This window comes from Cynara cardunculus (genome assembly GCF_001531365.2).
Source record: "Cynara cardunculus var. scolymus isolate 2C chromosome LG 2, CcrdV1, whole genome shotgun sequence".
In the NCBI taxonomy this organism is placed as follows: Eukaryota; Viridiplantae; Streptophyta; class Magnoliopsida; order Asterales; family Asteraceae; genus Cynara; species Cynara cardunculus.
In genome coordinates this window covers 2,617,117-2,632,988 of record NC_037529.1, presented here as the reverse complement: position 1 = coordinate 2,632,988, position 15,872 = coordinate 2,617,117, and the positions used below count along the sequence as shown (strand labels likewise).

General features: G+C 37.5%; 1 protein-coding gene across 1 annotated transcript; it reads right to left on the bottom strand.

Moving 5' to 3' along the window:
• Window positions 1–183: 183 nt before the first annotated feature.
• Window positions 184–12,213, bottom strand: LOC112506537 (CLIP-associated protein). The gene is made up of 21 exons (XM_025110656.1): window positions 11,779–12,213; window positions 10,437–10,592; window positions 10,270–10,332; window positions 9,335–9,403; window positions 8,709–8,874; window positions 7,672–7,833; window positions 7,384–7,481; window positions 6,688–6,762; window positions 6,545–6,613; window positions 6,382–6,467; window positions 6,186–6,303; window positions 6,020–6,118; window positions 5,553–5,892; window positions 3,478–5,270; window positions 3,022–3,123; window positions 2,410–2,514; window positions 2,250–2,324; window positions 1,695–1,763; window positions 1,521–1,589; window positions 926–1,027; window positions 184–528 (listed from the first exon to the last, which is right to left on the bottom strand). Exons 1-21 carry the CDS (start codon window positions 12,109–12,111, stop codon window positions 376–378), a joined length of 4,302 nt encoding a protein of 1,433 aa, XP_024966424.1. The 5' UTR covers window positions 12,112–12,213; the 3' UTR covers window positions 184–375.
• Window positions 12,214–15,872: the final 3,659 nt, after the last annotated feature.

Sequence of the window (15,872 nt, the reverse complement as noted above, 5' to 3'; positions counted from 1 at the left end):
TTTATTTGTAATTAATTACATAAATTCAAACATGAAACTTATTTATTTGTAATTTTGAATTTTAAGTAATATAGATAAATAAAGAGTACTTTATTTATAAAAAATGGTTTTTAAAAGTTTTTATCAAATACTTTGAAATATAGTATATAGATATATATAATATAGATATGGAGACGATCAAGAAAAGCCACAAGATACAATTTGTTAACTAGTGTTAAAAATCATGTTTCCACAAAACCACACTCGCCCTCAACTCCAACCAAATTAAAAACAAAAAGAATTTAACCAACAAAACCCAACCCCAGCAATGCACACATACATGATCACAACCATACAAATATACAACTTCAACCAAAACATACACTCTATCTCGACCTACTCCTGGATAGGAGTCCCCGTCCTCGCTTGTGATATACGGTTTGCATATATCGTTACTAACCGCAACTGTGTACTGTTAAGACCTTCCAAATATGGCAAGAACGCTTTTCCAAGCATTATGTAGATGTCTACTAGACAAAATACAACAGTCTGCCACCAACAAACAACATATCATCATCTTCATCATCATATGTGTACATAGGGTCACGTTCAGGGGAATATCTCAAAAAAAATTGAAAAACTAACTTAACACCTTGATAACCGTTCGTTTGGATGGTACGCACATATGCATACAAGTTATTTGTAAGCAATTTGTCCGATATGCACATGTGCATAACGTCCAAATGAATAGTTACTAGAGTGTTACTCGGTTTTTCATTTTTTGGGGGATTTTCCCCTGAACCTCCCCCTCTCTCTCTCTCTGTGTGTGTATGTATATGTATGTGTGTGCATCTATCTATATATATATATATATATATATATCACCTTCCTCTTTCGGAAAAACAAATTAATCATTGAAGATATATTGTTAAAAGTAAGCAATTACCTTGCGAACATCCGCACTCTGGTTACCAAAAGCATCAAAAAGAGCAGGCAAAAAAGATTGTAACTGAGCCATTAGTTCCTCCTGGGAAAGCCTACCCACAAGCTGAAAAAGGGAAGACATAATCCATAGATTTCAGATCACAATTTTTCATATTGGATTTATATTGAAAAAGCACCTATAGCAACACAGATGGCCAGCAACCAAAAACGCCTGATTTCTCGTACTCTTTTAACTTCTTATTCTTATTTCTCTCTCTAATTTTACTAGCCAATTACTAGAAACGACCTTTAACATAGGACTAAAGAATCCATAAGGAAAAGAACACAATGACAGAAATCGAAAAAAGTAATCAAATCAACCACAGGGAATGGATCTATATTAATTGATTTCAGCTGAAGGCTTCACAAGATTACTGTATATAAATTATTATTTTCAGTTGTATATGACTGAGCTATCATTTATCGGTGCAGGAGCTGCTTAACTAAAGCAGTAAGAAGTGATAAATGAAAGGATGGGGAAAAATAACAACGGAAATGCACTTGCATAGAATAAAATAGCGGACTTAATAAGAATGTTGGGTTTCATGAGACTCTACCTTAGTCAAACAGTTTATACACGTAACAAGAGTTTTCTCATCTTCAGTAACCAATAATGGCACGATAACCTACAAAGTCAGAAGAGAAAAGGTGAGGCATAGAAAATGCCACAACCATATCCAAACACATACGGGCTTGTCTAAATAAACAATTTACAATATAGTGTAACTTACACTCAAACATCTGAAAGAATCATATTGAGACAGAACAAGAGTTAAGCAATGTTCTGCTTCATTTGATACCTACAATTAAAACTCAAGATCATAAGACAAGTAGAAAGGGAACACACAATCCATGATCCCGAAAATAATCTACTTTATAATCTGTATAAAATTTAAGGACATCCTTGATGAACATATTTACTCATAAGTAAATTATAAATTAACAAAATGGCTCTATCTAATCTTTAAAAAGTGAGGGTAACATAAGATCATTAAACTTATCTTTATGTTAAAATTTGAAAATAGGACTATCTAGGACAAAAACTGATGTATATTGGACTCTTCAGGGATGGCTCCCTTGCAACGATAAGATTTTGATACAAAACTTATTGGAGCTTCTCTGTCCATCCAAGTAGGGTTCTGTTTTTACAGAAATGACATCAAGACTTCAAAGCAAAAAATTTCCCAAAAAGATTCTATTTATTTGGATCTAATAGCCCCTAAAATTTCGGCAAACGATAAAAATTACAATCTACATTGAAAGAAGTACGTAATATAGAAACTTACTTTTGGGATCGTATCCTTTGTAAGATGTAATAATTTTTCAATTACAATCTCAATAGAATCTTCCATGGCCTCTCTCTGGAAGAATCAATGGATGAAAACTTAACGTGAGACAAACCAGCTTGTAAATAGCGCAGCACAGCACGAAAATTAAAGAGCATACCTGGTTCTTCAACATTTCAGATATCAATGAAAGAGCAAGCTCCCGAATTGATGGGTCAGCATCATCCAAAACCTCAAGTACAACCATCAAAATTTGATTGAAATACTGCACATATCAAGCAGCAAGAGTATCTCAGTATGATTATTGCTACAAGTTGCAATTTACCACAAAAGGGAAACCATTGAAGTTGATCCTGCAATGCTACATTCTATAGAAGACAATTTGCAACTACAGTCAGAAACATCAGGTCCACAAACTTAGGCCCATAAAGTACGAATTGTTTTGCTTGCTTTTTATTTTCCTTTTAAAACAGAGGCAAAAGGTCCCAAGAGACATAACGAGACCCAAACTTGTATCCTCTCTAGATGTTTCTTCTTTCGGGCCTTTTCAACATAATTTGCTGTGCTTGTATGTAAAAAAGTAAGGTCTAAAGAACAAGTTAGCTTGCTCAAAAGTTAATTAGTTATGATGTCAGTCATCTTTTAAAATGCTGAAGTGTGGCTGCCAGAAACTGCTACTGATTGTAGAAAGTAAAAACTAAAAAAGTCCATATCCATTTAAATTCATCTTCAAGAACCATTTACGCACAGAGAAAGGGAGACAGATGTGCACCTTGGTCCATATGGAGGAATCATTAGCCGCAGAAGCATCAACTAGCTGCTGAAGAGCATTGCGCTTGGTTGTGGTAGAACATTCATCATTCCCATTACAAATCTAAGCAAACAAATAAGAAAATGAGATTAACAATGTTAGGAGTTTATCAACAACATATACTCCCTCCGTTCCAAAATAAGTGTCCACAATGGAAAAGGCACATGATTTTAGAAATCTGTAACTATTACACTTTTAATTAACTAAATGACAATTTTACCCTTAATAATAGAGGAAGCAATAAATTTCTCCATCTCATGATTAAGAGTAGAAATGGAAAATAGGCACTTACTTTTGAAAGTGGACACCTATTTTGGGACAAACTAAAATAGAAATGTGGACGCTTATTTTAGGACAGACGGACTAATTGTTTCTATTGCAGCACAAGCTGGGAGGTACTCTAAAACTCGAACTCACCAGATGAAGGATTTGAGGGATGCTTGGTTTAGCATCAGGAGAAGAATTGATCTTTAAAGATGCAAGTTTTGAAAGACTAAGTTCCAAATCATGTGGGCCCTCATTACCAAGATTATGGCCAACAGCAACCTGTTGATTATCAGAGCTAACTAGTCCATTGAGAGGAGGTGCCGAAGCGGTTTCCATGTCAGTATTGCTCTCTAAGTGTTCAGACCGGATAGCCCAAGATGCCACCGTTTCACTTGAGGCATTAACCGCATACTTTGCATCCTTGGCATTCTGTACCCCATTGGAACCAATATCGAGACCCTGATACAGCTGGTCCTCACTTCCATCAAGTGCTGCTCGACCAACAGCGCTAGTGATCTGGGTGGATTCTTGGGCAGATACCCATTTCTTACCACTATCACTATCAATGGAACTGCCAGAATACCTTCCAAACAAGGGAGTCTTCTTCGATACTGCAATATATCCTTCCTCAGAAGAGGTCCCGACAACATCATATGGATCAAAAGAGGACTTAGACCGCTGTCTGTCTTTCTTCTGTTGCAGATAATTCATCAAGTCCACTTCTATACGAGGTGTATGTTGCTTAAGCGCTCGCCTTAAAGAATTCTGTTCTTCAACGGATAAACTAAGAATGTAATTCAAAACGGATGTTGAATCAAAATGAGAGTAAACAGAGATGATGCATGTTATAGCTGTTTCCTTCAGTTTTGTATTTTTGTCATGGACCAATGGTGCTAATTTAGCAAGCCATAACTTTAAGATGCCGCTATTGCCAGCACCCTCGGAGTTTATTGCATGCTTATTGAAGGAAACAATAGCAAACTCTATTACGGCCAGTTTTGCCTTGGGGGATCGTTGTTCATCTAAGGAGCGGAGCAAAGCTGGCAACAGGGAATCCACACCATAAGTTTTGCCGACAATTTCTAATGTTGTTGAGCAAGGTTGCCTTACTGATTCCTTTGGATCAATTAACCGAGAGAAAACATGGGGTAATATTCTCTCCATGTAACTTTCAAAGGGTCTTCGACAAGCTGGAATGATATCTGCAAGTGTTGTTAGAGCTGCTTGTGCCACTTTATGGTGGGGATCATCCAAGTGCTGGAAAAATAACTTCATCACTTTCTCAAAACTTTGTGTAACTTCTTGAACTCCTTTAGGGCCTTGCTGCAGCAATGAGCGCAGATAGTTAAATGCAGCAACCCTTGCATTCCAATCAGAACCAGAACTAAGCCCATCACTCAGAGCATCATTGAGAGAAGCTGGACCATCCGTATAACTTGACATCTCTCCAGGAGAAAACTGGCTCTCATCAAAGCTTCTGCGCCTGTTTGCAGCCATTCGCCCAGTTACATTCTTTCTTGATAGTGGCCTCTGAAAATTGGGGACGTGACTACTATGTGAATCCCTGAAGTGTGAATCTCTGTATGGTGTGTCCGAGTACTGTCTATCTGTATGCAAATTCACTGACCGTCTGACCTCCCTGATATCATTGTTATCTTCAAAAGAGCTTCTTCCTTGAAGTTTTTCAGAAGCTCTTCTTGTTGAGTAGGATGAAAGTGATGACAAAGTCTCATTTCCAACATTACCACGATATGAGTGCTTAGCAGAATCCCTTGAAGCCTGAATCTGAGTGATGATGTCTGACAAGACCAAGCCACCATTACGATTGTTACCTTTTGAGATACCAGAAGTAGTTGTATCTAATGATAAAGAACTGGTGAGACTATTGGAAGCAGGAGCAGCAAGAGGGAATGGTGGATCACGAGACGAAGGTGGGTCCACTCCTGCACTAGGGGAAATAAAAGATAAAGTTAGCCATTCAAAAAAAACCTAGCTATTGATCATCAAAGAATGATTTCAAAACTTATACCAAGAATCAGCAAGTAACCAAAGGTCAATGGCCTAGCGATATCCGGGTTAGCGGTAGATCCCAACCTCCTTGGAGGTCAAAGGTTCAAGCCTCACCAAAGGTGAGGGGGAGTTTTGCAATATATAAATAGTATATACTTTTAAAAAAAACAGCAAGTACCAAAAACATTACATGCAAAAGGAGAACAGACAAGTACCTAGATCCAAACTGGATGATCTAACTCTCCCGGAATCTAAACCTCTAAGCATGCTCTCAATGGCAGTAACTTTCTGTTTGCTAGCATGCAACACACTTTCAAGGCTGCGTTCTGTTCCCTTACCAACGGACTTTGGTTGTGATGAAAAAAGCCCAGATGTGAGAGAGGCCACAGAAGGTAAACTTGGATTTCTGTCCATTGCAACAATAGCTGAAGTTCCATATCCAGGTAGATTTGAAGAAGCCGAATTTTGAGTACTAAGCGATGTTTGTGGATTTCTCTCGCGGACTGAGGGTGATGCATGGCGCCGGTGCATACCCCCATCCTCGTCATTTATTATCTGTGCATACAGTATCTTATTAGATCAGGAAGGGGGTATCATAATACGGGAAAGTAGTTTATGTGTATTCTTCATCTTATTTGAGAAAACAGAGTATGAGAAGATCATCGCCAAGAAAAACACATACCCTTTGAATAACAGGATCAAACAATGAAAATAAGCGCCGGGAACGATCAGGCCAAGTTTTCGAGAACATTCTGTAGCAAGCCCTAGCAGTTGATCGTACCTGTTGTTATTACATGTTAATTACCTATAATAAGAAATTAATAATGACAACAAGAACAACAATAGACCTCGCTCATTGCATCTCCCACACAACATTTAATAAGATCTTCATAAAGGTCAGCTGACCGTTGTATCTCAGGTGCATCTGCCCAATATTCCAGTATCAACAAAGCATACTCACAACATCTGTAGGATTGAAATGTGATATTAGCCCAATGATATATGATCCTTCACTGAACCATGCTTAGAAGAGAGAAACGAAACCTGGCACGAAGTATCGCACTTCGGTCATGTTTTGCAGTATCAGCCACACGAGGAAGTATGCGGGCAACTTTGCAGTTACGCAACATCTGGAAAAAGGAAGCGTAAGAAGTAGTTTTGCAGAAGGAAATAGGAATATAGAAAATGAATAGACATAAGTAGATACCGTTTTAATGCAGTTATCCGCGGACTCTGCAATCACAAGTACAGTTATCACGACAAGTTTGAAAAGGACCTGAATGTGAACTCATGAGTCAGAAAGGTATTGGGAACGTTAGGATCACTAAAAGGACGACACAAGTTACTCACCGGGATGAACATCTCTGCACATGCCTCAAAATCTCCCAGCAGCTCCTTGGATAGAAAGTTTAATAAGTGGCAAGCCTAGCAAGAGTTGTAAGATAAAATTTAGAATGTTTCATAGGAAAACGCACACACACGTGCCAAACATAAACATCAATTTTTAAATTCCATCTTCTTTCTCATGGAGTTTGCTCACAAGAGCAAGGACTTTGCAGTTTACTGCCCTCTTATGAGTTGATAATAACAATGATAATGAGAGGAAAAGAGAAGAAAGTGTGCCCTCTTAAGAGTTGCTAATAACAATGATAATGAGAGAAAAAGAGAAGAGCATGTGCTGCACAGAAGATCGGTATAAATTTAAATTCAATGTTGAACTATAAACAAATAGCACTGATTCATGATCGCCTATCCTATAAATAATTCCACATTCATCCAGTCTAAATCAAGAATATGAGGAGCAGAGTTGCTGGGAGCTGCTTATATTAGAATTTGACAACAATTTATGCTTATACACTTGAAAGCCACAGTTCTCCAGTCATCCACCTCATACAAGGTAAAAAAAAGCAGTGTTACCGAAAAGCAAATCAAGGTTGTATTGAGCCCAAGATAACTAAAAAATAATGCACTACAAAGAAATACAAGGGGGTTGAAGACAAGACATAATTCAGGTCAAACTTTAAGATGCAGGCAATTGCAGCATACCTGCTTAACAATGCTGGATCTTCTATCAGCTAATTGTGTACTTAAAGGACCAATAAGTTGCTTTAGAAGTCCACGGAAACATGGATAATCAGTTGCACCTGGTGTGACACAAAAAGAAATGAGAGCAAAATGAGCGTAACAGTCTAATACATGTTTCTTTTTCAAGGACAAGATGACATAAGTTTTGCAACCAGACATACAACCACCAGCCATGGTTGACAGACAATTATGTCATACCAAGACAATAAGCAAGTGATAAAGGTACAACTAAAAAAGCACCATACACACCTCCAATAACAAGGCCTTCAACTCTTTGCAAGGCTCCAATGCGGATAGACCAATCTTTCTCTGGAACAAGGATTGAAGCAATCTTCTCAAACTCACGGATCAGCTCCTTTTCAGAATACACTTTAATTGGGTCTACAGGCTTTTCAGTGATATCACTATCCCCTGAAACATATGCATGCATCAGTACATGGGAAGAATGCATGATGACATTGAACAAGCCAACCACAAAGATGTGGGAAATTAAACAAAACTAAAAGAGATGAATCTTACAGAAACCCAAAGTTTCTGATAAATATATTTACAGTAATGCAGGTTTTGCTTCCATTAGTCAAAAGGGTGTATATCAAGCAGCAATTGGCAATATGAAGAGTTAAAAGGAGGTACAACATGAGGCAGACAGAACTAGCATAAGGAAATTTCACAACATGAGGCTTGTCAACTAGATTTACTCAAAAGTTTTTGGCCTGCCAGGAGGTCGGGGGTTCAAACTTCACCAAATGTAAGGAGGGTGTGTGAGTCTATTTGTTGCATTTGTCGTATATAAATATATACTTCAAAAAAAGGTTTACTTCTCACATTAATTATCCATCAAGCATCGCAATTTCTGGAAGTCACAGACTCCATGGAACAGAGAATTAATATGATCATAAGATAAGAAAACCAGGCAGCCTTAGCAGACTGATGTTATACAGGAAAAAGGCACGCCAATTTAAATGGTAAAGAATCCCATGAGAAGTGCTTTTCCTGTCAAAGATGTGTCCATGTTCATTTTTAAATATACCAGAAGTTCAATCCCACACAAGCAACATGGCCTCCACCCTAGTGCTCAAGATGCTAATTATAAAACCACATACTCTTGTGAACAGAAAAGAACTACGAAATGACTGGGGGCACCATTAAAAGAAGTTCACAGTCAAATGACTTGGCTAAATGAAGAAAATGAATTGCATTAATCAATCACCCAATCGAGTGTTTATGAATTTAATGATCATACTATTTAATAGAAACATAAGCTAAAAAATATGAAAATATGTAACCTCCAAAAAGAGATACTTCACGAGAGGATGTCTTGGCCTTCGGGCTGCTTCTTTTGGGATTAAGATTAGATTGCTTGGAACCAGGAGGAGCATAAGTATTAACGCGTATATCTGAAGAGCGTTGTCTTGGTTCAATCCTCTCTAGTCTGGCATTGATATCTTTTACCTAGAATCAGTCAGAGAATAAAATTAGCATAGAGTAGCAAGAGCATACATGTGAGAAAGAAATCAAATCAAATAGGTAGGTGAAAAACACCGCAAGCATGACCTTTCTAAAAAGTACATTAAATTGTGAACACAGACAATATAGCATGTTGCACCTTTAAACAGGAAAGTGTGCCGAAAACTTCAAAATATCATAAGTGTCATAATGACTAACAAACAACTATACTCTGGAGTCTGGACCCACATCCAGTGTATTGCTTCCAGATCTTTAATTTAGGATACATAACGGTATAATATTGATGCTTAAATAGTCAAATAACAAAAGATAATGATCACCGGCTACAACAGCATGAGCCCTATATAAGCACCTCTTTGTTTGGCAGAGTACATAAGCAAGATATACAGTGCGTAGAAGAAAGAACAGAAAAATAAACTGAAATGCTTAGCCCTAACATAATCACCATTGATGATGGAAGTTGATGGCGCTGGAGTTCTTCATAAAATTGAGGCCCAATTTGAGCGTACATCTCCTGCAGCAGAGGAAAAATGTCACACAAAATCCATCTGAAGAAAATTTACAGAATAAAGAAGACAATGTTGCATCACTAATGCTTTTTATCTATTATTAGAAAATAGCACTTAGGTAGCAGCATGCAATTTAAATATATAGTAACACAAGAATGCAGCCTAAAGCAAATATGGTTTATAGAATTATCGTCTTCTTTAGAGGACTTTCATCCCCAGTAATTTGCTAGTCAAGCTTCATTCTAATACTAATCTAACCTCGAAGAAGCTATTGCTGTTAACCAAGGTAAGCAGGAGTCATTAGGTCAATTAAACAATACTAGCTCAGTAGCTCCACCTCCAACAGATAAAAGGATAAGGTGTCAAATGAGATTACTTTTAGAATTCAGAATTGATTAGAAACTTTCCCTTGAGGAAAAAAGTGCAAGCTACACGTAATGTTTGAATTTCCAAAACCAGAAGTAGACTGTAATTGTGTGACTACAAGCGCATGATTAAAGTTTTTAAGATGGAATCTCCATCAATTTCTCCTCAAAAAAAACATAGATACAAACTATGCATGCAACAGGAGCAGGTTCATCTTTAGTTAACAACTAGTCCTCTGTATTCTACTTATTCCTACCAAGTTACAAAATGTTCTGATCTGTAAAACTGCAGCTCCAAGTAGTAAAAGTACAGGTGCCACAATTGGACCACTTCAGAAGGTAAAATAGCATTCCTCTTAAGAGAAAACAGTCACTGTAGAAGTAAATATCAGTGTCCATGTAATAGAAGACAAAACTGCAGAATTTAAATGTCAGTTTAAGTTTACACTTCATCAAAATAACTAAAATAACCCTTAAACGAACTATCGCATAAACAGCTAACTAACCTCGATGCATAAAATAGCCGCTTCTCTCACACCTGGATTAGGGTCATATAACATCTGTAATATCTGATCATATGAAGAGAGGGAGAGAGGGTGTAAGCATCAGAATGTTTTTAGCATGTTGAAACTATCAAATTGAAAGCCTCATGAAACAATAGCAGACAACATACAGGAGGAAGAATTGCACGTTGCAGAGGTAGCTCTGTTGATGCAAATAGACCAATAGCAGAGGTGACAGTTCTTGCAAACTCTTCTCTAACCCTCCAGCTTTTGTGAGTCCAAGCATTAGATCCAGCTCTTTCAACAATCAGAGTTGGTGATGAAACCTGCACCACCACCAAGAGGCAAGCTAGTAAACCTTTTAGTTGTTTGTTTTCCTATTGCTTTCAGTTACAAATGAATACAGGCTTTTGTACAAGTACAACCAAGCTTACTACGATAAAAGCAACGAAAGCCTAAACTATATAGATACTACAAGGCTGGGGCAAGTGACCTGCATAAAGGGTAGGCCAAATTTTAATAACTGGTTTGGAATTACATGTACAAACTAAATGAACAGGCTCACAATTAAGTTTCATCCGGAAGATTATACCCCTAAAGCCAAAAATTACACCCCACAAAACTCATGCAGGGACCCTAACGCTGCTATATTTTTCCATCAGTGAAGTTGAGTTTGAAAGCTTAATGTAACTGATAGGATCATAGACTGCCTAACTACTGTTGCTATTATGGGGTTATTTTAACTGGTTTACATACAAACTCCTTTCGTGACCAAAAATTCAAGGTCAAGTCACACACGCATCCTCTTAAATACACTTCCCTCCCGGCCTCCCCAATCCGAGAAGCCTTTGTGCCAGGGTTGCCCTTTCTGTAGTCTTTTTGGGAAGCAGGATAGTCAAATCCTCAATCTTTTATGGATGAAGGCACAATGTGTTTGCCAATTGACTTCAGATCATGCACGAGTGCATTGGGTAACACAAGAGAATTGAACTTACAGTTCTATGGCACAGATAACCTTTGGAACCACAGGCCAATGGCGCCCAATAAATTTCCATTCAGTAAGTTACACAGACCCCCCATGGTTTATAGATCATAAAAAAAAGACCGACATAAATAATACCACTCCGGACGGACACCAACATATTCTCATAATCAAACTATTTTGACTGAACCTAAAATATATATTTCAATCTTCTCGCAACAAACATATACAGACCTTGCTAGCAACCAAATGAAGCGCCCAAAGTTTATTCCAAAAATTAATCAAAAGCAGTATGCTATAGCAACCGACTGCCAAAGAAACCCACCGAAATAACTAATTGTGGAGGACAAAAATACCAATTTCGATTACTTTAAACCTTAGGTGGATTATGTATGTCTACCGATTACATACAAGATTTCAACATATACAAGTTCGATCACCAAAAAGAACCATTATGCATATTCAAAAATGAGTAAGAAAGTTGAAAATTTCACTTTAAATGCAGTAAAATACAGACACCGACACGGTACCTGCATGAGAGTTAGCAAGAGGCGCCGAGCCGCATCGCGAACAGGCTGCTTAGCATCACCGAGACGCTCGACGGTAGCAGGAACTAGGGCATTAAAATGAAGCTTCAGATGTTCACCAGAAAGAACCGCAGCAGAATCAAGAGCCTGTAAACCCCCTTGAGAAACCCTAAAATTGTTGTCCTTCAAGAGATCCAAGCAACAATCAACAAGAGCAGTGACTTCCGAAGACGACAAACTCTTCCTCGAAGCTTCTAGAAGTTCATGAAGCCTCTCTACTCCGGCCATTCTCTCTTTGGTGTCCTTGGCGCGTGCCATTTCAAGAGCCTCCTCCATTGCACAGAGGCTTGATTGAGAGTCACGGATCTGATCAGATCCACGACGACTTTTGGATGGATAAAAGGAGTTTGTGTGACGGAAGACGGTGGTGGTAGTGGTTGGAGAGTGACGAGACAGCGGAGAGAGAGAGAGAACTGTAAAAAGCGCTGCTGGATCGACGGACCAGATACTATATAGAGCACTCTGAGAGAGAGCGATGTTATTTATGTACAGTTTTGAATAACTTCCTTCTTTCCCTTTTCTTTTCCACTTCTAATTATTTTTACATCAAATTGAAATACAAAATAAGAAATGTGATTTTATATTAAAATTATATGTAAAATTATATGTGATTTGTACCGACTTTGGCCACTATATGAAGTTGTGGACCACGTCATTACTATAGAATTACATGTGATTTTACACGTGATTTTACCTAACAAGAAACAAACATGGTTGCAACTATCAATTATTCGAACTCTACTGATTGATTTGATCCTTAGAGATGTTGCATCAATTGGGGAGGCGAACAGATGTGTTTTACATGGGACTAAAGTTTAATCCTTATTCTTCATATGCGTTTTAAAAATCGTAAGTTCATGTATAGATATATCATGGGTTGTTACATATCCTTAAATTCTCATTAAGGATGTTAGTCACATACACGGCCAAATGAGGACATACGGTTAGGAACCAATGACATACAAACTGGAATCTCATGTCCCCGAATTGAAATCGTAATCGATTTAGGGATAAGGTTAGGGTTTCTTCACTACCAAAACAACTATCAAATATATAAAGTACATATATTTGAATTTTAAATGATCGATTTGGAAAGATTAAAACATATGACATTGGTTCATTGTTACATCTCTTGCGTTTTGTTGGAACAATGTCTTATATATACGAGTAAAACTATGATTTTAGTCCATGTGGTTTACACGAATCTCTGAAAATGGTCCCTAGACTTCAGTAGCTACAACTATCGTCCATAATGTTTTACATTTTGCTTTAAAAGCCGTTTCTTGACTTAACTTTGTTAAATTTTTTCCGATTAAGTTAGGGGTATTTTAGTCTCTTCATGTATTTCTTTTATCTTATTTTTAAAATTTGATATACGATATTTTTTAATTAATATATATACACACAGAACCTTTCTCCGGCAGCTGCCATCTCCATCAATCATCGTCTCCGGTAGCTACTCCACCCCCACCTTCCATCTATGTTTCTTCGGCAACACCCTCCATCACCAACCAACATCGAAACCTAAATCCACTTCGGTGACCTTCTCCATCAGCACCCTCCATCACCGATCAACATCGAGATCCAACCTTTCTTCTCCATACGCATAGTGACAATATTCTCCTACCGCCCATCAACATACATCTTCGACAACCCCCCATCTCCCCTCTCACCTTCCATCTTCGTCCCAAAACATCATGAATCCATCTCTTTTATTTGTTTTCCCCATCCCACCACCCTCTCTATCTCTTTCTCTAAAATCCGGAGAGGTCGAATTGATAGGACCTACAAAACGGGAAGATGGTGACTAGGAAGCATATCGTATCACAACTAGCATTCTAGCCAAAAATGTAGAGTAATTTGCGGTTCCAGTGAAGTACAAAACCATATTCGAAGGACCCAAACAGACCACTGCTTCATCCTACATTACACACACATATTGTGCACACATAACACATGTGTGTTATATAACACATGTTGTGTGTTATATAACACACACTGTGTGTTATATAACACAAACATAATGTGCATATAAAACACACACACACATATCATGCATATAAAACACACACACTGCACACATGCACTATCCATATAGACAATACACACAATGCATATACACACATTGTGCATATAACACATATACATTGTGTCTACGAGATACATGGGGGAATCCGTCAGACAAGACAACCAGAAAGAGATCGCCAACGAGGGAGTGGTGAGGAGACAGGGAGGAATGTGTTTGTGTGTGTTCGTTATGAGGAAGAAGTTGAGGAGGGGGTATGTGGGCGTAGGGGGTGCAGTAGTTAAAAGGCGAAAAGGGTAAGAGACAAAACTAGGAAAAGACAAAAAAAGGCAAAATGACGAAAATAACCTAACTTAACGGATAATTTAACTAAGTTAGTGACCATGGACGATTTTTAAAGCAAAATGTAAACAATAAGGACGATAATCGTAGTTATTGAAGTCTATGGACCCCTTTCAGAGATTCGTGTAAACCACATGGATCAAAATTGTAGTTTACGTTGTATATTTATAACATGCATCCAGTGTCAAAACATATAAAACGTAGTTTAGAAGATACAGTGCAAGCGGTCCATACATCTCCTTGTTTGCAAAAACAAGAAGGACAACGGAAAAGTTATTAAGAAATGTAACCCTTGAATTGTTGATATGGGTACTGTCAATCACTTTTGTGATCCCTACAACCGACATATCATAAGTATATATAAAAAGTATATCTCGAGCAAAAGCAAGTTAAACTTCGATCATACTTATTTCCCACATGTTACATCAATCACCTCAATTAAATTGAATGAAAATAACTGTATCTATCAATTTAATTTTTATATTGTTGATAAACGGAAAAAGTGGAAAAGACTAACTCATTTATAACAAATAGACAATCTGCATTAGAAAAAACATGCATGTCCAAGGCGATATACTGTCACATACATACAGCGGTAGAAGTATGCAGTCACAATGTGGGAGTTGCAATTCATTTGGTAATTTGCATCATTGTGGACATCATGCCCTTAAATCAGATACATAGCGAGTTGTTTTGTACTTGATTTATCTTTCACATGACGCCATTGGCAGGGGATATGCGAGCCAGTCATGAGGTTGTAAGTTAAAACTATTTTTTTTTTGCACAAACATACATGTCCAAGCTTTTTCAATATCGTCAACAAAACAAAACTAAGGGGCTGTTTGTTTTTAATAAAAAAGCTCTTAATGTCCTCTTAATTCTGAATCGGTCAGACATAAGAGGATTCAGTGTGTTTGTTTTTTTTTCAATTAAGAGCTTAAAAGCTCTTATTAGGTCTGAAAATTTAAGTGGTTGAGAAACCTCTTATTTCAAATCGTCGCCTACCTACTTTGATCTCTTTGCACTTGATTTATCTAGATTAACTCTTCTGTCTCGATCTCTCATCTCTCAACTCTGTCAACTGTCGATCCATATCAACTCTCATCTTCAAACTTCAGATTTCAGACGCAAAAAACAAACAGTCTAACTGATTCAGATTTCAGACTTCAGCACCACCTCTTGAAAATCAGAAGTGAATTCAGACTTCAGCACCATATTTTAAAAATCAGAAGTGAATTCAGACTTCAGACTTCAGCATCTCCTAAAAAACAAACGCCACCTAAGTGTTATATCATGATGGCATGCTTCATATTATGTTTTGACGTTAATTTCAAAATGTCAATAACTATAAGTGCTAGAGGAGGGAGATCATTCTTGCAGATCATCATTTGATTGCACCTGAATTTATTGTAACATATATATATATATATATATATAGAGAGAGAGAGAGAGAGAGAGAGAGGGAGAGAGAGAATAGTGCTTAGTTATAACACCCTAAGAAAATATTTTTTTCTTTTAAAAAAAACTTAACGAGAACCAGAACTTTATATAAAATTCACCCAACGACGGGGGAGGGGGGGGTAATAGCATAGCGTTTACATACATGAACTGAGAAGATAAATAACAACCTACTAATCTAGCTTCCTCCTATATCCAGATTAAAGACGGG